Genomic DNA, 22,686 nt, shown 5'->3' on the forward strand with positions numbered 1-22,686 from the left:
CAATAGTGAAACCGATTACCTCATGAGGTAGCAAAGTCCCTGCTGCTAGAGGTGATGAGCGGGGGACAGAAGAAGATTGTTGGGGAGATAATTTCTACATCCATCAGGAGACTGGATCCCTATGATCTCTTTCCACTGCAAGACTTAACATGCAGTGGAGAACTATCGAAAGTTTTAAGCCAAGGGGAATGTGATTTCTTTTTTATAAAGCATTGTATTAGAAAGATTTGATTACCAAATAAAAGAATTAGAGGCACCCTGAGATATCATAAGACCAGGATGGAGAATTATTACTCAGAACAAAATTTGATTTGACAAAAACAGCACAAGAAAATAGTGCTTGCAAGATTTGTAACAGCTATCAAAGTCTGAAAGATAAGAATCTTCCTCATGACTAACATCTTAACGATAAGCAGATAAAGGCTTCTGCCTCAGAGACGTTAGAACATGTTTCAATAGGAGTGACCCCTCACCTGAACGTTCTACATGGGATACTCAGTTACAGCAGTGTTCAAGATCAAAAACTTGTGCGATGTCTGATGTTTACATAAATTCGAACCAGCAGTTGAAGAGACTTCTGCACTATAAGTAATTAAAATAAGGCTCTCTTAAAGCACATTTATGTTTCTAAAGGGGCCTTAAGAAATCTGTGCCACATGTAACACTGTTGGTACAAAACCTTTATTTTAAAATGTCTAAGATGCCAGCTTTCTTTTTGCTTCACCATCACCTGATAGTTCTCTTCCTGTCCAGTCATGGAGGAAAAGGCAATGTTTCCACAAAGTCTGTAACAGCTAGGCCTTCAGGTGTCCAGCCCTGAGCAATGATCAGTGCACAGTTTTATCTTCTGCCCTTTCTTTTTTTCTTTCCTTTTATTTTCCTATGTAACTAGAAGAGTCTCTGGAGTGAAGATGTCACCTGGGAACTCCTGGGTAGTGATTCTAACATTGGCCAAACATTCCAACTGCAGGAACTAAATGGGCTTTGCTCAGGGGTGGTCGTGGTTAAAGGTGCTGCTTGGCCTACGTACTCGGGCATATGCCCACAGCAGCTGGAGCCTCCTGCATGCACAGTGGAACCTGCACCTGTTGACAACTGACAATTCTCTTTTATCATTTAAAGAAAAAGCAACAAACATGTTTTTCACCATTTGCCGTTAAGACGAATGTTTTGCCTTCTGTAGGAGAAGGGGGTTGTGAGGGAGGGAAGGCTGGTAACACGTGTGGTGAAGAGTCTGCCTGGCTCCCTTTGGTCTGGCCATGACCAAGTCAGTCAACCCTACTGTAAATGGTAAATTCAAGTTTATGATGCTAACCGAGGCCACCACTAATACCACTGTAACGTCGCTGGCAGAATACTGAAGTATGTGTTGACAACTTTGCAAGAGTTGAAAAGAGAATAGTAAATAAAAGGAAAGCCCAAGCTTTTTGCATTTTTTTGTATTTAAGTCAGCAAAGAAATATTTTTTAAACTTAGAGGGTGACACCAGATTTATTTAGTCTGGGGGATAGCCAGCCTTTAAGCACATAAGTAATCCTGTCCAGACAATAGCACAAGTGCCTCAGTTGTCTGGGGCAACAGATTTTGGAAACAGCAAAAGGGCCCTTAGGTTAAATATCAGAAGATACTCATAAGACATCATAGCCACCTAAACAGGGTTGAGCTAAAACTTTGAGGCTAAGCCAATATGCAAATTGGCTGGTGATTTCTGTTAAGAACTTTGGTTTGGGAGGTTTCACAGCTTTGTCTCCCAAGCCCTGATTCAAAACCACAATGTTCAGCAAGTCAGTGAGATTTCATGCTTTCATCTGAAACCCAAACCAACAAATGCATCTCAATGCAATTCAGGATCTTAGAATACTCACTAAAGAACCAAGCAACTCAATCTCAAAGCTCTGCTCCTACCCAGAGGAGCACAAGTTTCTACTTAGAGGTTCAATAAACAGATTAGAAGTGGAGAAATGCTTGCTGGAACAGCACATTAGTAGCTACTCTCAATGCAATTCAGGATCTTAGAATACTCACTAAAGAACCAAGCAACTCAATCTCAAAGCCCCACTCCTACCCAGAGGAGCACAAGTTTCTACTTAGAGGTTCAATAAACAGATTAGAAGTGGAGAAATGCTTGCTGGAACAGCACATTAGTAGCTAGATTTAACCCCCTACCACAATATCCAAATGTGATTGAGGTTTCAGAGGGAAACCTACATGGTATGAAATGTAGCAATTATTGGTCTATTAATATAGGATGTTATTAGCTGTCAAGTACTTTCTCTAAAAGGGAGGGAGGTCTTACTGCAAAAGTAGATTTCAAAATTTTTTCAACTAGAACAAAACAAAATTGAGACATTTGCTGCAGCACAATCTCATAACGTCTCAAATGCAAAAACTTTCTAATGCAATGGAAACAGAAGCTGGCAAAAGCTTGGAAGTCAAAGAAGAATTTTTCAAATCCCAGGTAGTGAGAGATACACATCCCTGTTCCGGGATTAGTGAGGAACAGACAAAGAAAATAGGGGAGGAAAAAAACTTTTTACAAAAGTTTAACGACCTTCAGACCCCAGAGTTTGAGAAAGAAGGTAGCCTTGATCCCCTGGCCCCTGAACTCTTGTCTAGAGGGCAGCAATGGGGGAGTGGATCTGCCAGCCCTGGCATGCAAGGGGAGGCTGCCAAGCGGTGCATCCCACACCTGGTGAGCTCCACAGAGGATGCTGCGCCATGGTTCCCCACCACCTACCTGGCCCAGTTTTCTCTGTTTTTTCAGGGCACCCCAGCACTGTCCTTAGTGGATAATTCATCCCCCAGTGTGGCAGCTAGGTAAGCTTTAGGCCTTTCTTAATGGCCTCAGGTGTGAGCTGCAGAGAGCCCTGGGGAGCAACACTGGCCCAGCAAGAGAACGGATGAGAAGCCAGGTGTGTGAGGCCACAGGGTCTGGGGCTGGTCCCCGCATGCCCACCCGGTGCCTAGGCTGGCAGGGAAACGGGTACCTCCTGAGGAGCTTTCCCTCTTAAGAGAAGGTGATTCAAAGGCATCCAGGGCAAGGAGCCAGCTTAAAAGGGGGTCGAGCCATTCACCGGCAGTTAAGCAAAGACCTGCCAGAGAAATGGTTAATTCCTCAGGTGCCCCAAATCACGACAGAGTTCAGGGAGGATGAACAGCTTGACTGAGGGAGAAAAGGGGACAGGATGTTGATCAGGAAGGATCTCTGCAGACCCTGGGGTTGGGGGATTGGGTACTAACCAGGGAAGGTAATTCTGCAAAATTGGAACACACAGGCACTGTGTCTGTAGGCAACTCTGACAGAGGGCACAGTCTAGGAAATTGAATAGAGATCTGTCCCCTGTCTCTCAGCCTACTGACCCACTTTCCTTGGGCTACATCTCCCCCAGATCCATACCCGTCCTTGAATCTTCCTGTTAGCCAAGAGGGAGGGAAGATTAGGCCTCCGGATCATCATGCAGGTGGAATAAGCAACATGGGCCTGCTTGACAATTTTTAGACAGAAGTCTCTCTCCTTTCCAAAAAAATCCTTTCTCAGCCACCTCACTCCCACCGTACCTATACGATACACCTAAAGATAACTTCTCCAGCTCCCTGTCAAGGGACCTGAAATTCACTAATTTTGTGTAAAGCACTAAAAACACCTGTGCCTAAAAAAAAAGTTACTGTGCCATTCTGGAACGAGAAGCCTTTGATCAGTTCTTAGGTGTTAAAGCTGTGGCACAAAGTATTTTCTCAAAGAGATCAGTCACTTACCTGAATGAAGCACAGGATAAGTTAAGCAAATATTGAGAGAAAGTCCTGGAGCATGAGATACTGTCCAGTTGGAGTGCCACAGGACGAGGAAGCATGCACACACATTTGTACACACGTACGCACAGTTTCACACAGGCAAATTCTCCATGATTTTGCCCAAGATTGGCCTTGGCCAATGGCCAAAAGCACAATGTGACTCCCTGTTCTAATAATGTTACATCCTCTGAAGACTACAGAGAAACANCGGGTACCTCCTGAGGAGCTTTCCCTCTTAAGAGAAGGTGATTCAAAGGCATCCAGGGCAAGGAGCCAGCTTAAAAGGGGGTCGAGCCATTCACCGGCAGTTAAGCAAAGACCTGCCAGAGAAATGGTTAATTCCTCAGGTGCCCCAAATCACGACAGAGTTCAGGGAGGATGAACAGCTTGACTGAGGGAGAAAAGGGGACAGGATGTTGATCAGGAAGGATCTCTGCAGACCCTGGGGTTGGGGGATTGGGTACTAACCAGGGAAGGTAATTCTGCAAAATTGGAACACACAGGCACTGTGTCTGTAGGCAACTCTGACAGAGGGCACAGTCTAGGAAATTGAATAGAGATCTGTCCCCTGTCTCTCAGCCTACTGACCCACTTTCCTTGGGCTACATCTCCCCCAGATCCATACCCGTCCTTGAATCTTCCTGTTAGCCAAGAGGGAGGGAAGATTAGGCCTCCGGATCATCATGCAGGTGGAATAAGCAACATGGGCCTGCTTGACAATTTTTAGACAGAAGTCTCTCTCCTTTCCAAAAAAATCCTTTCTCAGCCACCTCACTCCCACCGTACCTATACGATACACCTAAAGATAACTTCTCCAGCTCCCTGTCAAGGGACCTGAAATTCACTAGTTTTGTGTAAAGCACTAAAAACACCTGTGCCTAAAAAAAAAGTTACTGTGCCATTCTGGAACGAGAAGCCTTTGATCAGTTCTTAGGTGTTAAAGCTGTGGCACAAAGTATTTTCTCAAAGAGATCAGTCACTTACCTGAATGAAGCACAGGATAAGTTAAGCAAATATTGAGAGAAAGTCCTGGAGCATGAGATACTGTCCAGTTGGAGTGCCACAGGACGAGGAAGCATGCACACACATTTGTACACACGTACGCACAGTTTCACACAGGCAAATTCTCCATGATTTTGCCCAAGAAGAAAGTCCTGGAGCATGAGATACTGTCCAGTTGGAGTGCCACAGGACGAGGAAGCATGCACACACATTTGTACACACGTATGCACAGTTTCACACAGGCAAATTCTCCATGATTTTGCCCAAGCTTGGCCTTGGCCAATGGCCAAAAGCACAATGTGACTCCCTGTTCTAATAATGTTACATCCTCTGAAGACTACAGAGAAACAAGTCAGATCATCACTGACTGGCCTGGTTGCTTCTTCCCTGCCAGGCCCCATGGACACAGGGAGTTGCTGTGGTACGAGGCGAGGCTTTGCATCAAGAACATTAGGTTCAAGTCCTAGAGCTCACACCTTCTGACACAGCTGCTTGAATTCCAGGTGTGGCTCTGCTCTTAGCCCCTGTACGACCTTGGGCAGATTATCCCGCTCCCCTGCCTTTCTCTCTCCCCATCTGTGATGAGTGTAGTAACCTCAGACAATCCATGCAGCGCACTTAGCAGGGGACGCGGCACACGGCCCAGTACATGCTCAATAAAAATGAACTACTATCACTTTGATTACTAACTGTTAGGTTTCGGCCAGTTTTCCTACTGTCAGCCTCAGATTCCTCCTCTATAACATGGATATGATCTTATCTACTCTTCAGGAGTGTGGTGCAGGTTGAAGGAAATATGACGTGGAGTAAGGAAGCAATGAACAAACGACAGCGGCAACGTGAGGAACAGGAGGATGGTTTGGACGTGAATGATGTTCAAGCCAAACCAGAAAACTGACAGGCATCAGCCTTTGCCCACCCGTTTCCAGAAAAGGTAGACCTGTAAGCAGCCGTTCCCTGGATGGTGATGACATTTGTCTCACCTGGTCACTTCCCTTTTGCCAGACCAGTTTTAAGCCCCCATAACCAAGATGGAGAGACCTGGTCTGAAACTACATACAACATAAGCCAAATTCAGGGCAACTCAGATATTTAATTGTTGCTTTCTTTTATCCCTTTTCTCTTAGCTCTGACATGAGGTAGTATCTCAAAGAACTGAGGCAGCGGCCTGTAATTGTTCATTACAGCTGTTGCTAGGAAGTTATTATATAAATGGGCCCCGCTGCTCAATCTCCATAATGCTTTCTTCTTGTTATTGTGAGATGGAATTAAGTGCTTGCCCTGTACTGAGTTTTTAGTAGAGTCTTTCTATATTCTTCCCTATTTTTCTCTCCCCCCTTATCAGTAACTTTCAAAGTTAATCCTTTTATATTTTAAGGACTTCAAAGAAGATGTAGAAATTCTTTAGTATCTCAGTGGGGAAAGGGACTGGATTGGAAAGTAGGTTGAGCCTGTCCCTCTCCACTGTGTCAATATTTAGTACCTAGCTTCTTTAATTTTCAAAATTCAAATTAAAACATCATTGTGTTCCTATAAGCTTCACTACCTCTAATAATCAAAGAACAAGCTTCAACTTGACACGTGGATAAGTAGCTCTAAGCCACGTTCATTACCATCCCTTCCACTAGATGAGGTAACCAAGTCTAAGATGAAAAACTTCCAAGATAGAATGAAAAAAGTAAACAGTAGTACTAAAAGTAAACAGCAAATTAAGTAAATACCACAAAATCAATTTGGAAATATAGGACTAGGTTGTTATTTTAGTTTTTGTCACATTCCAAAAGATATTTGTTACTTGTTCCAAAGTGCAGAGTCAATAAAATGTTTGCACCCTGAAGGTATACCCAACATGTATGAAGATTTCAAAACCAGCCCAGCAGGCTTTCCGACAAATGGAAAGTTGCACGTTTCATTTCAGATACCTGTTTCTAAATCATTGATTTTTGTAGAATGTCACACCATACTGAAGAGAAGTCTCTTTCTCAATAAGCATACAGTCAACTTCCCAGAAAATGCCAGCATTTTCAGAAAGCTCCAGAAAAGCCCATGAAATTCAACTCACTCTCCCATCTTATGCACACAATATCCAGCAATTTCAATTACACATCAGCCTTCATCCCTGCACTTCAGGGGGAGTTTTAAGCCTAAAACAAGCAGTGAATTGGCCCTACCCTGCTGAAAATTAGTGGAAGGAACAGTGAGAATCAACTACTTACTCTTTAGTTTCAGCACGCCGAGGGAAAAGAGGTAGACTTGCTGCTTGAGGTAATAAGGCCAAAGCTGTAAGAGGTAAAAAGGTTGCAGGTTTACACCTGTAGTTTTATTTTTCATGATGCTTTAACCTTTCGGCCAAATTTTCAAAGACTAGAACCAGAACTCTAAGAATAAAACACACGTTTGAGTTCAGTGTCCCCATTGAAACTACACACATTTAAACTGGTTTCTGCCATTAAAAAAAAAAAAAAAAAAAAAAAAAAAAGATGGCTGCGATTGTCATTTAAATAGTTCAGCAAAAAGGAAAAAAAAAAAGAATAGAGGAAACAAGAATAGGAAACTCTAGATAATTGTAGAATCTAAGAGAAAGGTGTATGGGGATTCTTTATTACTATTTTCACTAATAACTACTTTTGTGTGTGTTTGAGGGTTTTCACAAGGAAATACTTAATGCAGTTCCTCTTACTCAGAAAAGCCTGGGAATCACTAGACCGAGGGGTAGAGCAGTGACTCTAGCACTCATCTGGTGGAGGGGAAAGAAACAGCTCCAACAACTCGTGCTTGCACAGCTTGGAGGCTCTCACGCGTGAGGGTGAAGATGCTCGACGCTCCTTGGTTAAGAAGACGCCCCTCTGGGGAAGCATGGTGGCACACTGACTTCTCCCCACTGAAGGCTGAGCTCCATGTTCTTATTGAACATGTAGAAAAAAGTGGGGGGAAGACTGTCAAGCTACACGACTACGCCAGTTGTCAAGTAAGGCAAATCATAGCTAAAGCCAAAATGTTTCCTTGTTTCAGTTATACTAAGTTTCTATTTGTATTGTCAGGGCTGAGGCTCAGACCTTTCAAACCCATTGTTCAGACTGGGTCACCAGACCCCTCCCATGCCAGGATGGGTCACAGACCCCTCACTCGCAGGTCCACTCTAGGTAATTGGGAAAGATCCCGGGAGCGGTTGGCAGACGACATGAGCTCAGTCCTCAGCAATGGCAGCAGCAGAAAAAAAAAAAAAAAAAAAAAAAAAAAAAAAAACAAGGATGGCTGCGATTGTCATTTAAATAGTTCAGCAAAAAGGAAAAAAAAAAGAATAGAGGAAACAAGAATAGGAAACTCTAGATAATTGTAGAATCTAAGAGAAAGGTGTATGGGGATTCTTTATTACTATTTTCACTAATAACTACTTTTGTGTGTGTTTGAGGGTTTTCACAAGGAAATACTTAATGCAGTTCCTCTTACTCAGAAAAGCCTGGGAATCACTAGACCGAGGGGTAGAGCAGTGACTCTAGCACTCATCTGGTGGAGGGGAAAGAAACAGCTCCAACAACTCGTGCTTGCACAGCTTGGAGGCTCTCACGCGTGAGGGTGAAGATGCTCGACGCTCCTTGGTTAAGAAGACGCCCCTCTGGGGAAGCATGGTGGCACACTGACTTCTCCCCACTGAAGGCTGAGCTCCATGTTCTTATTGAACATGTAGAAAAAAGTGGGGGGAAGACTGTCAAGCTACACGACTACGCCAGTTGTCAAGTAAGGCAAATCATAGCTAAAGCCAAAATGTTTCCTTGTTTCAGTTATACTAAGTTTCTATTTGTATTGTCAGGGCTGAGGCTCAGACCTTTCAAACCCATTGTTCAGACTGGGTCACCAGACCCCTCCCATGCCAGGATGGGTCACAGACCCCTCACTCACAGGTCCACTCTAGGTAATTGGGAAAGATCCCGGGAGCGGTTGGCAGACGACATCATTGTTCAGACTGGGTCACCAGACCCCTCCCATGCCAGGATGGGTCACAGACCCCTCACTCGCAGGTCCACTCTAGGTAATTGGGAAAGATCCCGGGAGCGGTTGGCAGATGACGCGAGCTCAGTCCTCAGCAATGGCAGCAGCAGCTCACAGGTCTGGTGGTGGCGGCGGCCTCTTGGAAGGTCCTGGGGGCCCTGGCAGCAACAGCCTCCAGCAGCAGTAGCTGTCTCCCCAAGGCCCCCCCGGAAGCATCCCGGGGGTGGAGGACCCTGTGGATCAAGGCTACTCACCCGTTTTACTTAAATCCATAACCCAGGACACCTGGGTGCACATTCGCAATTACATAAAATGCTCGGCAAGATTCTGAACATCTGAGGGGCCCTGACCGTTTTACTATATTTTCCCAATGAAATACCATTCATTTGTGCTAACTGTAGCACAAAGTTTGATGTGGAGGTGAGTAAGACGGGCGGTAGTGGAGACGGGTGGTCACTTAAGTACACTAAAGTGCTTGAGGCATATCAGGAGGAATAGTGGGCTGCAGAGGAGGGAGGGGACGGGGATCTGGGTAACAGGAGAGGGCTCAGGAAGGAGGAGGCTTTTCAGCACCTTCCTGTCCACTGCCACACCTGTCCACAATACCTAGCCCATTGTAGGCTATCAATGAGTACTTACTGATGTCATTGAACAGTCTCGCCACTGCTTCCTTAAAAATTGTCTGTGGCTCAACTCAGGATAGAAGATGAAACCCAAATTCTTCAACCAGTCACTCAGGGCCCCTCATGACCAGACCCCATCTCCTCTCCGACCTTTCCACCCTTACCTCTCTAATCCCATCCCAGAAAGCCCATTTCTCCAGACTCCCATCAACGTGGATCACTCAACATGTCCAGGCTGCACCTGTGCTCAGCTCAAACCATCAAAGGGAGAAGAAAAGAAATGGACACGGGTGCCTCAGATGAAGGCAGGTGGCACTGTCTGCAGCTACAGGAGGGTCAGAAAGGGATCAATGGATTCTACTACAGAAGCTAATGAAAAAAATAGGAAAATCTGTCAATAGTTAAGAAAAATGTTTTCCGTTATTGGGTCTCTGCACCCAAATAAAATCTTCTGTAATCAGTTCCACAAAGGCAGTGCTGCCCCACATTGAAGAAAGGTTATCTGCAGGAGTTTCTACATATTCACATGTAGAGTTTATATCCTCCAGACCAAAAATACTGTCTTGGTTTGCATTCCTCCAGAAGCAAATACAAGAATTTAAGTAGATGATTTGGGAGGCGCCCATGGACTTGGAGGTAAAGGGGCACATGAGACAGAGAAGGTAAGCCAATAAAGAGTGCACCGTGAAGCAAGTTACATCTGCAAACAATTAGACTTAACCCCTCTGGGGAACTCAGGGACTCGCGCTAAGAGTGCTGGGATACTTATCCACCAAGTCCTGTCAATCATCCGTTGGGAGCTTGGGGGAGGGGAGGGTCATATTAATTTCCCTGCACACCTGCCCTCTTCCTCATGCTTAGCCTAGCAGCTCTGGTAGCCAGAGAAAACCTTCAGGCAATGAGTTGTAAGTGTGGGAGTTGGAAGCTGGGCCAGTATGCCTGGAAACTGTAAGTGCTGTAGAAATCTGAGCAGTTTGTTTTGAGGCACACCCCCAGGTTTATATACACATATATACACACACGTATATAAATCTGAAGTCATGTTTATTAAAAATCCAAAGATGGAAAAAAAAGTACTACAATGAGATAGTCTTAGTATTTGATGAGGTTTATCTTTGCATATTGTCTTTCTACAACAAGAGTCAACAAACTAAAGACCACAGGCCCAATCTGGGCTGCTCCCTCTTTTTGTTAATAAAGTTTTATTGGGACACAGCCATGCACAGTCATTTACCATTGCTGCTTGTGTGCTACAATGTCGGAGTAAAGCAGTTATAACAGAAACCATATGGCCTGCAGAGCCAAAAATATTTACTATCTGTCCCTTTATATAGGACATCCTTATTGCCCTGTTGGCCTTTTTTTTCCTGGACCCATCATGCAAGAATAAGTTCAAAAGCAATCTCCTTTAATTTCCTCTGGTTAGTCCTTCTACCCCTAAATAAAATGGCTTCCTAATCTGTGTGTCCCTCATGGTCTGTCCACTCCTTACTACGTCTCTTACGACACTGCTTTGTAAATATTCACTTTCATATCACCACCACCACAAGAGCTGAGCTTTATTTACATCAGATCTCTAATATCTAAACATTCCATAAATTCATAAAATAAATTCCATAAGTGCACAAAACATTCCATAAAATAAATTTATTTAGGGAATTTTATCTATGTGGTCACTAATCCAGCCCTGGCTGGGTTCCAAAAAGTACAGAGGACTTATTCAAGATCACATAAGTGGCCAGCATCAGACCCAGGGAGGTATCTTTGTTGCTAGTCCAGGGTTTTCAGTCACATGTTGGTGTAATCAAGCTACTTACTGCCTCTCAATCCATGTGCCACATTCAACATATTTTTGGAAGAGCAACTCAAGGGTTATGACTTTAATTACATGTCCCTTATTGGCCAGGACCTCAATACCTGGTGACCACTTCTCTGTATGTGCCCCCCGAGTAGCCATGGTCTGCATCTCTGAAAATTCTCCTTCACATACTAACCCATTGCTCCCAAGATCAAACCTCAAAAGTCTCTCACAGTTATGCCTCCATGACCCGTTATCTTTCAAAACCACCTTAGGTGTCAATAATAAATCTTTCACCTTCTGGAGAGGTAAATAAAAGCTTTGGACATCACTAACAAAAATGGCTTTTCAATATTTCTTCCTATTATATCCACAAATGTTCAGATGGCACCTTTCAGAGCTGTCGAAATAGTAAACAATAATAGAACATCTTTACTGCCTGATAACTAGAAGCAACTTACCTACATCAAAATAAATCTCAGCAGATATCAATACCTTTGCAAAGAGCTGGAAAGGATAAAAGGGAAAAACAAACCATAGTGAAATGATATTTTATTTATATCCTTTATTTAGGTCCTGCTTTTCAAAATGAGGCATCTCACACCCTAAATGCAGACAAAATCTGCATGCAGTTAAGGAAATGTGTTACCTGCTTAACAATTTTTTAATATAATCAGAAAAAATTAAGCCAAACTACAGATTAAGGCGGTTGTCACAAACTCCCTATCAGCCCTATCCCTCTGGGGGCCTATTTAAAGAACCAAATAAATATCCTGGTTCTAATGGTTTTTAAGGGGGATTTTTCTCTCCTCAGGAAAGGTAGGGCTTAATTTTTCAAGGTTTACAAAAATAGCTGCCTCTCCACCCTTCATGTCAGAATCCTACCTTGAAAAAACTTGCCAACAATTTATGTCAAATACATTCAAAGTAATGCTTTGCATTCTACAGACATTTTAAAGACAATTTTACACTTGTTTTATGTCTTTAAAGTAATCCTGTATAGTAGAACACAATGGGGAAAAAAGTTGGGAAGGTAGTCTATTTCAATTTACTAGTGAAAAAAAAAAAAGTCCATAATGGATAAAGTAAGCATTATCATCTTCACTTTCTCAAATAAGGATGACATAACCCCCAAAATGTTAAGTGAATTTCCCAAATTCACAATGAGCATAGAAAAATGAATGAAATTCAGGCCTTCTACCTTCCTGTGTAAGTTCCTTTCTTTGGCATGAGGCTGACATCTGTGTCCAACAATGCTAACTTCTCTTAATTATACTCTGTATGCATTAAATAAATTTTAATCAAAATGGAAACAGTCACAATAGGACATCTTAAGGTTATCACAAAAGCTACAAAATGAATTGACTGAGTGACATTTACATGGGAAGTGTTCTGCTTTTCAACAGCTTTTCCCCAAAACTTGCTGCATATCTTGGCTGGACATTGCAGGGACATTGTGTGAGAGTACAATTTGAAGAGAACTGCCAGTGGTTTGAGAGGTTAATATTCTCAAATTCAGGCTCCTCTCCAGTATTGTTTCTTAGGTAATATTATCACCACCCATCACCAAGGACAAGGTCTGTGATCATTTAAGGACCCAACCATAACACCACTAAACCTGAAACAATTTTACAGAAAAAATATATATATAACCTCAAAATGCACTTAAAATCATTTAATCAAGAAAACTAGAAGGACAGTGCATACACTAATATTTTAAGACAAATCTCATCCCATGAGAAAATTACAATATTCCACCGGGAATTTTTTCTCCCTACATATCTCTCTTTGAAAAAAGATTTTTATCTGTGGAATTGAAAACAAGAAAAGTTATCTGTGCATTAATAAGGATAGACGGAACCCACTGTTACTCACTTAGCTACAAATAGTAGCCCCTGAGAAAATGATCCATTCAAATAATAATCTCTTAAAATGATATTTGACTATTATATACCCAATGTGGTTTGCATTGAATTTAATTTCCATCTAAATTTAAAATACAGGAGACATCTAAAGCCATTATTTCATTTGGAGTTGAATGAAGTAAAGTCATATGGAAGTACAGTTTAATTTTTAAAAGTCACAGCAGCACTCAAGGAGGTTTAGTCAGTCTATTTCCACTTTGGAAATACACAAGAGCAGCTTGGGATGCGTAAACGGAAAGTGTTATATTATGAAAAGGAGCAAAATTAAGTTGTTGGATGTATTTGCTACATTAAGGCAAAATGAGAACTACTGTGATTAGAGCAGTTTGAGAAAAATGGATGTAGAATACTTTCCTTTTAAATTATAGCAACAGCTCCAATTAAAAGAGCACTTTGCTACTTGTGCTGGGGCGCAGGAAGATGGTTTTCATATGCAGTTTGGTGGGTTTTGTTGTTTTTAGTAGAAACAGGTGGCTTCGAAGTGCACGGTCATGCAGGCCTCCACAGGCCACCTCCAGTCCTCGCAAATGGCTTTCCCGAGAAGCAAGGACTCCACCACGCTCCTTACAAAGGCCACAGGAAAGAAGAGGCTCAGGAAATCCAGTCATGCTGCGTGGCCCGAAACAACCAGATGTCAGAATAAACAGCGAGATTCAGTTCACTGAGGGGCGGCCCCAGCTGCTCTCTGTCACCAACTGCAAATGGCTATGTCGGCCTCTTCAAGGGGGAGGATTAACCCACTAATACTGAGAAAGGCAAATGTAAGTCTTTTTTGAAAATTCTTATTAGTTTTTTAAATACAGATAATACCTGTTTTGTGCAAAATATCAGTACAAATCAATCAAGACTAAAATATGGAGGCTGAAAATCAAATCTGTCCTGCACCCATTTAGAGCTGGTTGTGTTCCCACAGAGGTTCCTACAGCTTTGCACACACACAAGACTGAGCCCATCCCAGACACGCTCTTGCTGACCGACAGCCTCAGGGGCACATACTTATGGCCTCCCCCGCTTGTGAGCAGCTGCAGGCTGTGAGCGAGTGGGTGAGTCGAAATAACAAGTACAGCTTCCTCGGAGTGAGAAGTCAACCTCCTTTGCAGTCTTCGTCCCACTTGCTGGAGGGACCTCCAGGAGACAGAAGATTGGAGAGGGACGCTTCCTTGATCTTGTAGGTAGGTCTACACAGTGCTTCCCAAGTTTGTCTGATAATGTAAATTATCTGAGCGATTGTTTAAAACAGAAAACCAGGGTCTCTCCTCTGGAGACTTTGACATTTTATATCTCAGATGGGGCCATTTGGTCCATATTTACACCCAGTGCTTCGGGTAGTTTCTATAATCAGGCAGTTTGGTAAATTCTGTTCTATGCAGTAGGGCAAATTTAAGGTTCACTGGTTCCGAGGGGGACAAAAAGGAAAGCAGCAGAAACAGAAATGACTCGGAAGAGAAGAAACACCTCATAAATTAGCAGACAAGAGACGGAGGATCCTGCCTCCCTCTCCTCCCATTTCTGGGTAGACCAGGGGATGAGGGGTCACCATCAGTCCACTGTTTTAGATTTCTCACAAGTGCCCTGTTTGTCATTTTACATCATAGCTATCTGTCTCTCTACAGTTATTAGCAAAACAACTTTTACATCCTCAAAAATGGGGAGTCTGAATAATTAAGAGCAGGAGACAGTGTATCCTCTTTTGTGATGAACGTGGAATGAGGAGGTTACCTGGGTTGTGAGGACCGCAGAGAGAAAGGAAAGGTAGGCGAGAGGTCCGGAGATGATGCTGGGAATTTGTTCATGAAAGAAGTTCCAGAAAGTTCTTGTGATAGGAGTACAGTAGAGAGAAATACATAATAGAAACAGCTTCTGTTTGGTTTTTATTACTATGACGTGAAAGTGATTTGAAGACCCAGGAACCTCCCAGCCTTCCTGACTGTCTGGGGCCTCTCAGGTGGAGAAGCCAGGAACAGCAAGCTGAGGGCGCCTGACCTGGCCACACCTGCTGAGCCAGCCAGACAAAATGGTGTTTCTGAAGGTCCTGACACATTTCCATCCCAGAAGACAGCAAGCACCTGCGGTTCCTACAGTCAAACCAAGAGCTGCTGAATGTTTCACCTAAACTCCTTATAAATGAAGATCCCTCTTTCTCTTGTTATTGATGTAGGTGATTCCACACACCCCCTTTCAAGCCTGAGCATCTAGGATATAATTCATTTTATGATAAAAAGGAATATCTATTCATTTTAGCAGCTGCCGCTGCAAGGGAATATTTCAAACACATTTATAGTGAATGATCACACTGTATGGCCCAGTCAAATTGATATGTGAAGTTCCCAGAATAGTGAGCAATTAATACTGAATGTACCACCAATCATTGGGCCCACGCCGAAAACGGACTGCCTCTTCCACACGCTGAGACATGAATTTGCATGCCAGAGGTATAAGAGAAACGCACGGATGGGCCCAGGCTGTGGCTGTGTCAGTTAGCCATGTTCTACTGAACACAGTAATACAGGTGCCCAGAGACAGAACCATCACACACAGGAGAGGTGAGACCCAGAGTTCAACTACCTCTTCCTCTATCTAGGGCAGTGTTTGGGGAAGATGAGCCAGCTTGGCAAGATGCCCCAGAATCCAAGTGGAAATAGGGTTCAACTTTAGAGAAAAGATTTTGTGCTTTTATTGGAATCTTATTGGAGTGCTCACATCCCATTCACCTGTCATATGGGTTTTGAATTCTTAAATAGGTCAGCTTTTAAATAGAGTTTGCCGTCTATCTGGAAATTCTGACTCCTTCAGTGTCTGTTCTACCTACACCATTACCCAAGCTAGAAGAATTACAAACACTGCTAAAGGCAAGTAGGATTCTTTTTTCTAAAATAATGGTTGCTCAAAATGACAATTTGTAACTTGGAACTTAATCATTACTGGCTTATGACCTTAGTTCACATAATGGTGATTTAACAAATGTCCTGAAGGAAAAAAATACTCACCTCCCAAGAGCTTAACCTACTCCCATGAAGTAACTCCTACCTTTAAATAACCTGGTTAGATAATGAATAATTAAACAACTATCTCCTCTCAATGACAAGATATAATTATTGTGAATTCCAGCACTGAAAAATAAAATGCATTAGACTAATAAGGCACAGATATATCATAAAGTGTTTACAGTTACACTACTCATATAAATTGTCATTTTGAAAAAGTAATTATTTTCTGTATATAAAATAGATTTATTTATAGAATATCAAACATGTTAAAATTGAGAAAACAGTTATAATAAATATTAATATGATACTTAATCATATTGCTTTTTTCTATGTTTTCCATCATTAAGAAAAATTACTATCATTTTAACATGTCTGTTTAATCATTTTACCTTAACTGGAATATAATGAATACAACATTACATAACACATTTAAAAAGACTTCACATAATATTATTGAAAAGGATAATATATCATCTTTACATGCCACTTAATGTTAATATGTTTTAAGCTATATTTAGTTTTTACAATTACAAAGTAATACATGCTCATTAAAGAAATGTTAGAACAAAATGGAAAAGAGCAAATAAGAATCTCCCATAATCATCACCCAGATGTAACCACTATTAACATTATGGACCCAGGTGACCCATGAATTTGGATAGAAAAAAATCTTTATATACTTACTGAAATTTCTACAAAGTAATACATGCTCATTAAAGAAATGTTAGAACAAAATGGAAAAGAGCAAATAAGAAAATAAGAATCTCCCATAATCATCACCCAGAGGTAACCACTATTAACATTCTGGACCCAGGTGACCCATGAATTTGGATAGAAAAAAATCTTTATATACTTGCTGAAATTTTGTATATCCTTTAGCTGTCAATCTAAACAAATCACAGTAATATAAGCAGAGACAGAATCTTAACAGAAATGGAGACTTATAAAAGAGACCAAATGGAATTTCTAAAACTGAAAAATATAATATATGAAATGAAAAATTCACTGAATAGGCTTAACAGCAGATTGAACACTGAAGAAGAAAAGATCAGTGAACTTGAAGCCAGGTCAAATAGAAATTACAGACCAGAATAGTAGCAATGACTGTGACTTTATCATCAATAAAAATCTTATATTTTGGGCCGAGCCCATGGCGCACTTGGGAGAGTGTGGCACTGGGAGTGCAGCAGCGCTCCCGCCGTGGGTTCGGATCCTATATAGGGATGACCGGTGAGCTCACTGGCTGAGCGCGGTGTGGCCGGTCTCAAAAAGGACAAAAAAAATATATATATCTTTTATATTCTTACACCAAATTTATTATTGCTGCAGATATCTTATCACGTCATTTATACTCTCCAATACTTTGAAATTATATTAATAGACCTGTCACTAAGTTACATGTGATAATGTCTGTCTATAGATATATGATGTACTACGTATAACATGTGACATAGCTGGTCTACTGTTAGTCAAATTTGCACCTAGTGGTGGTTTAGTGGGTTAGAGTTCTCCGGAGAAACAGAACCAATAGGTGATACGCATATAGTTATAGTTATATATATAAATATAAATAACTAACTGTATATTGTTCTTTATTATATTACATAATAAATAATTATATTTATTACTTAAATATATAATATATATGTGAAACTTATTATAAGGAATTGGTTCATGCAATTATGGAGGTTGAAGAGTCCCACAATCTGCTGTTAGCAAGCTGGAGACCCAGCNCCGGTGAGCTCACTGGCTGAGCGTGGTGCGGCTGGTCTCAAAAAGGACAAAAAAAAAAAAAATCTTATATTCTTACACCAAATTTATTATTGCTGCAGTTATCTTATCACGTCATTTATACTCTCCAATACTTTGAAATTATATTAATAGACCTGTCACTAAGTTACATGTGATAATGTCTGTCTATAGATATATGATGTACTACGTATAACATGTGACATAGCTGGTCTACTGTTAGTCAAATTTGCACCTAGTGATGGTTTAGTGGGTTAGAGTTCTCCAGAGAAACAGAACCAATAGGTGATATTGATGTACTACGTATAACATGTGACATAGCTGGTCTACTGTTAGTCAAATTTGCACCTAGTGGTGGTTTAGTGGGTTAGAGTTCTCCGGAGAAACAGAACCAATAGGTGATACGCATATAGTTATAGTTATATATATAAATATAAATAACTAACTGTATATTGTTCTTTATTATATTACATAATAAATAATTATATTTATTACTTAAATATATAATATATATGTGAAACTTATTATAAGGAATTGGTTCATGCAATTATGGAGGTTGAAGAGTCCCACAATCTGCTGTTAGCAAGCTGGAGACCCAGCAAAGCCAGTGGTGTCATTCTGAGAACCAGAGGGCAGATGGTGTAAGTCCCAGTCGAGGGCAAGAGAAGACTGATGCCTCAGCCCAAACTGTCAAGCAGAGAGTAAATTCAATGTTCCTCTGCCTTTTTGTTCTATTCAGGCCCTCAATGGATTGGATGATGCTAACCCACCCTGGGAGGGCCATCTGCTTTATCCAGTCCACCGATTCAAATGCTAATGTCATTTGGAAACACCCTCACCGACACACCCAGAACTAATGTTTAGTTATTCTGGGCACTCCATGTCCCAGTCAAGTTGACACATAAAATTAACTATCACGTTTAGCCATCAGGCAGTGAAATAACATGTTCTCATCACTGGAATTTAACTCAAAAAGTTCCAGTTTGGGCCATAATAGATTAATGGGTGTCAGACTTACTATACCACTGTAAACAACCATTAAACTTTACAAAATGTCTGAAGGAACTATTTTCAGCCATTGTCAACACATATCACAAGGCTGTGATCTATGAGATAAGGGAAATACATTAGGTAAGCTCCACATCCACACCAGTTTTCTGCCTGGAGGTACTTTCCAAATGGCAGCACACATAACTGAAGCCAAAACAGAGATTGGTGGTCTCACTGGGCAAAAAAATTAAAAAACAACGTCAGTGTTTGAGGCTACTGAGGCAACTAGAATTTGCAGGTGAGGAAAAGTTGAACAATGAAGGGTCCCCAGAAATCTACACAGGGGCAACATGATTCTTTGGATAAAAATTAAGCTGTGCATGCTCAGGGAAAGATTCTAAGGAGCCTAGCATAAAAGAGCCACTGCAGGTACCGATTATGATTTTGGAAATTACACAATGATAGAGGGAGTATTGACCAGGCAAACTAGAGAGATCCCATGATGAACACCCTGGGAATTCACTTAAGACCTAAGAAAGTTGGTACATTAAGAGTAGTGCTGCTCTAGATTAAACCAAGACCCTTAAATTAACTGCTTGACAGAAAAAAATAATAATATTCCTTAAAAGTAAAGAACATAATCTAACTATCAACAATTTAACATCTATGACATCCATCAAACAATTAAAAAATACTAGACATATGAAAAAGCAAAAAAATGTGACACATAGTCCAGAGTGAAAAAAATCAATATGATAATACTTCAAAAAGTTACTGGAAAGACTCATATTAACTTTTAATTCTATTTTCCCACAAATGTTTTGAAGTACCTTCATATACATGGTCCCAGAGATGACACTGCTATTAGAATTAACAAAAACTTAAAAACAATTTTTGTTAGTGTGTTCAAAGCTGTAAAAGAAAATACAGACAAATGGCTAAACAGATGAGGAATCACAACCAAGAAATAAAAACTATTTAAAGCAACCAAATGGAATTTCTAAAATTGGAAAATAAAATATTTGAAGTAAAATGTTCATTGTATGAACTTAAAATCAGATTGGACACTGCAGAACAGAAGATTAGTAAACCTCAAGACAAATAAAAAAAAAACAAGGAAACTGAAACACAGAGAGACAATAGATTAAATAAAGTGAACAGAGCTTCGGTGGCCTGTGGGACGATATCAAGTAGTCTCACATACGAGGGCACTTCAAAAAGTTTGTGAAAAGATAGAATTAAAAGATAATACAAATCTGTTCCAGAACTTTTTGAGTTACCCTCATATGTAAAATTGGAATTTAAGAAAATGAAGAGAAAAAACTGTGACAGATAAAAATTTCAAAAAACAATAGCAAAAATTTTTCCAATTTTCTTTCAAATTCCAAATGCACAGAACCAAAAACAACATTCAATGAAACCCAAGAATACACACAAAAAATTCACACATAGGTACATCACATTCAAATTGCTGAAAACCAAAGATAAAATGCAGGTCTCCCCTACCAAAAAAAAAGAAAGAAAGAAAGAAAGAAAAAAAGGACACATTACATACAAAAGGAGAGCAAAAAGAATGACTAGCTCATCCTCATCAGCCTTGCAAGCCGGAAGACAATAAAAATGATATCTTCAAAGGGTGAAAGAAAAAAATCTTAAACTAGAATTCTACATCCAGTAAAAATGTTCTTCAAAAATGAAAGTGAAATGAAAACATTTTCATATAAACAAAATCTGAAAGAATTGATTAACAGGAGACCTTCACAACAGGATTGAAGGACTTTCTTCAGGCTACAGGAAAACCATATGAAACAGAAACTCAGATTTGCCTGAAAGATTGAAGGACGCCAGAAATTGTGATATTTAGATAAATTAAATTTTTTTTAAAAAGACTCCTCTTGTTTGTTAATTCCTTAATGTAAAATTGACTGTTTAAAGAAAAAGTAATAATGTATGTGGTAGTTAATAGCATACACAAAAGTAAAATCTATGACCACAATAGCACAGTGGATAGAACAGTGTAAAAAGAAATATATAGTTGTACTGTTCTTATATAGCACATCATTACATGTAAATGGTTAAATATTAATTTTATCTTGACTGTGATAAATTAAGGGTCATACTGTAATTCCTAGAGCAACACTAATAAATAAAACAAAGTAACTGTGGTGGGAAAATAATGACCTCCCAAAGGTGTCCAGGTTCTAATCCCAAGAACCTGTGACTATGTTACCTTACGTGGAAAAGGGAAGTTTGCAGATGTGACTAAATTCAAGATCTTGAGATCAGGAGATTATTATGGTTTATCTGGGTGGACCCAATGTAATCACGGAGGTCTTTATAAATGAAAGAAGGGGGTGAGAAGATCAGAGAACGGAATGTGATAATGGAGGCAGAGGTCAAAGCAATGTAATTGCTGGTTTTGAAAGTAGAATATAGGAATACGGGCAGCCTCAAGAAACTGGAAAGGGCAAGAAAAGATATTTTCTCTTAGCCTCCAGAATAAATGCAGCCATTCTGCTGACACCTTCATTTTAGCCCTGTAAGACTCATTTCAGACTTTTGACCTTCAGAGCCATAAAATAATACATTTGTCTTGTTTCAAGCCACTAGGTTTATGGTAATTTGTTATAGCAGCAATAGAAAACTAATAGTGATATAGCTAATAAACTAATAGAAGAGATTAAATGGGATATGAAAATAAAACTAAATTAAATCTAGAAAGGCAAGAAAGAGCAAAAAGAGAACAATGAGCAGTTGGGCAAAACAAATATTAATAAATTTCAAAGAATTGATATCATATAAAGTATGTCTTGTGACCACAACATACTTAATTTAAAATCAATTTTTAAAAATCTAGAAATTACTCAAATATTTAGAAATAGTGTATCGTACTTCTAAACTACCGAGGAGTCAAGGAAGAAATAACAAGGGAAATTAGAAAATATTTCAAATTGAAAAATAATGTAAATCTAGCATATCAAAATATATGGGATGCAGTGCTTAGATAAAACATTATAGCTTTGAATGCTTACAATTTAAAAGAAAGGTTTAAGATTAATCATCTGGATTTTCACCTTAAGAAACTAAAAAGCTATGAGCATTTAAAACCCAAAGTAAATAGAAGGAAAAGATCATAAAGAACAGAGCAGAAATAAATAAAACAATAAACAAACAATAGAGAAAATTAACAAAGCCAAGAGATTTTTTCCTTAAAAAGATTAGGAAAATTGATAAACCCCTAGCAAAACCAATCAATAAAAAGTGAAAGAGGGGGGAAAAAAAAAAAGGAAAACCCACACAAACTGCCAAACTGTTTTGATAGTTTGTAATAAACATAATTGTACCCTGTGACCCAGCAATTCCACTCCTAGGTATTTACCCAAGTGAAATTAAAACATAAATTTTTCCAGAAGTCTTATACAATAATAATAGCAGCTTTATTCATAATAGCCATGTGCTGGGAATAACCCCAAAAGTCCATCAACAGGAGAATGGATAAACAATTTGTTTATAATAGAATATTACTTGGCAATAAAAATGAATGAACAACTGATATACACAATAACATGGATGGAGCTAAAAAACAATAAGCAAAGGAAATTAAGATACCAAAGAGTCTATACTCTATGACTCCATTTGTATAAAGTTCAAAAATAGACAAAAGTAGTCAATAGTGATAGAAAACAGAAAATGGTTGAGGGGAAGAAAACAGGATTATGCATTAGTCAAAAATGATTGTACTGTAGCTTAAGATCGTGCCTTTTTTTTTTTTTTGTCTTTTTTCGTGTCCGGCAACGGATCGCAACCCTCAGTGTCGCGCCCGTACCAGA

At 40.1% G+C, this 22,686-nt stretch overlaps 1 protein-coding gene across 1 annotated transcript in view; it reads left to right on the forward strand.

Annotated features, from left to right (window-relative positions):
* Window positions 1-2,401: 2,401 nt before the first annotated feature.
* The window catches only part of LOC103590300 (myrosinase-binding protein-like At1g52030), a gene marked incomplete at its 3' end in the record, with an annotated part of 83,671 nt that continues 63,386 nt past the window's right edge, over window positions 2,402-22,686 (forward strand). The window contains exons 1-2 of the mRNA XM_008572506.1: window positions 2,402-2,817; window positions 5,566-5,633. Of these exons, the coding sequence (XP_008570728.1) occupies window positions 2,402-2,817; window positions 5,566-5,633 (484 nt within the window). The remainder of the gene's footprint in view (window positions 2,818-5,565; window positions 5,634-22,686) is intronic.

The sequence above is a fragment of the Galeopterus variegatus genome, unplaced genomic scaffold (genome assembly GCF_000696425.1).
Source record: "Galeopterus variegatus unplaced genomic scaffold, G_variegatus-3.0.2 Scaffold795, whole genome shotgun sequence".
Classification (NCBI taxonomy): domain Eukaryota; kingdom Metazoa; phylum Chordata; class Mammalia; order Dermoptera; family Cynocephalidae; genus Galeopterus; species Galeopterus variegatus.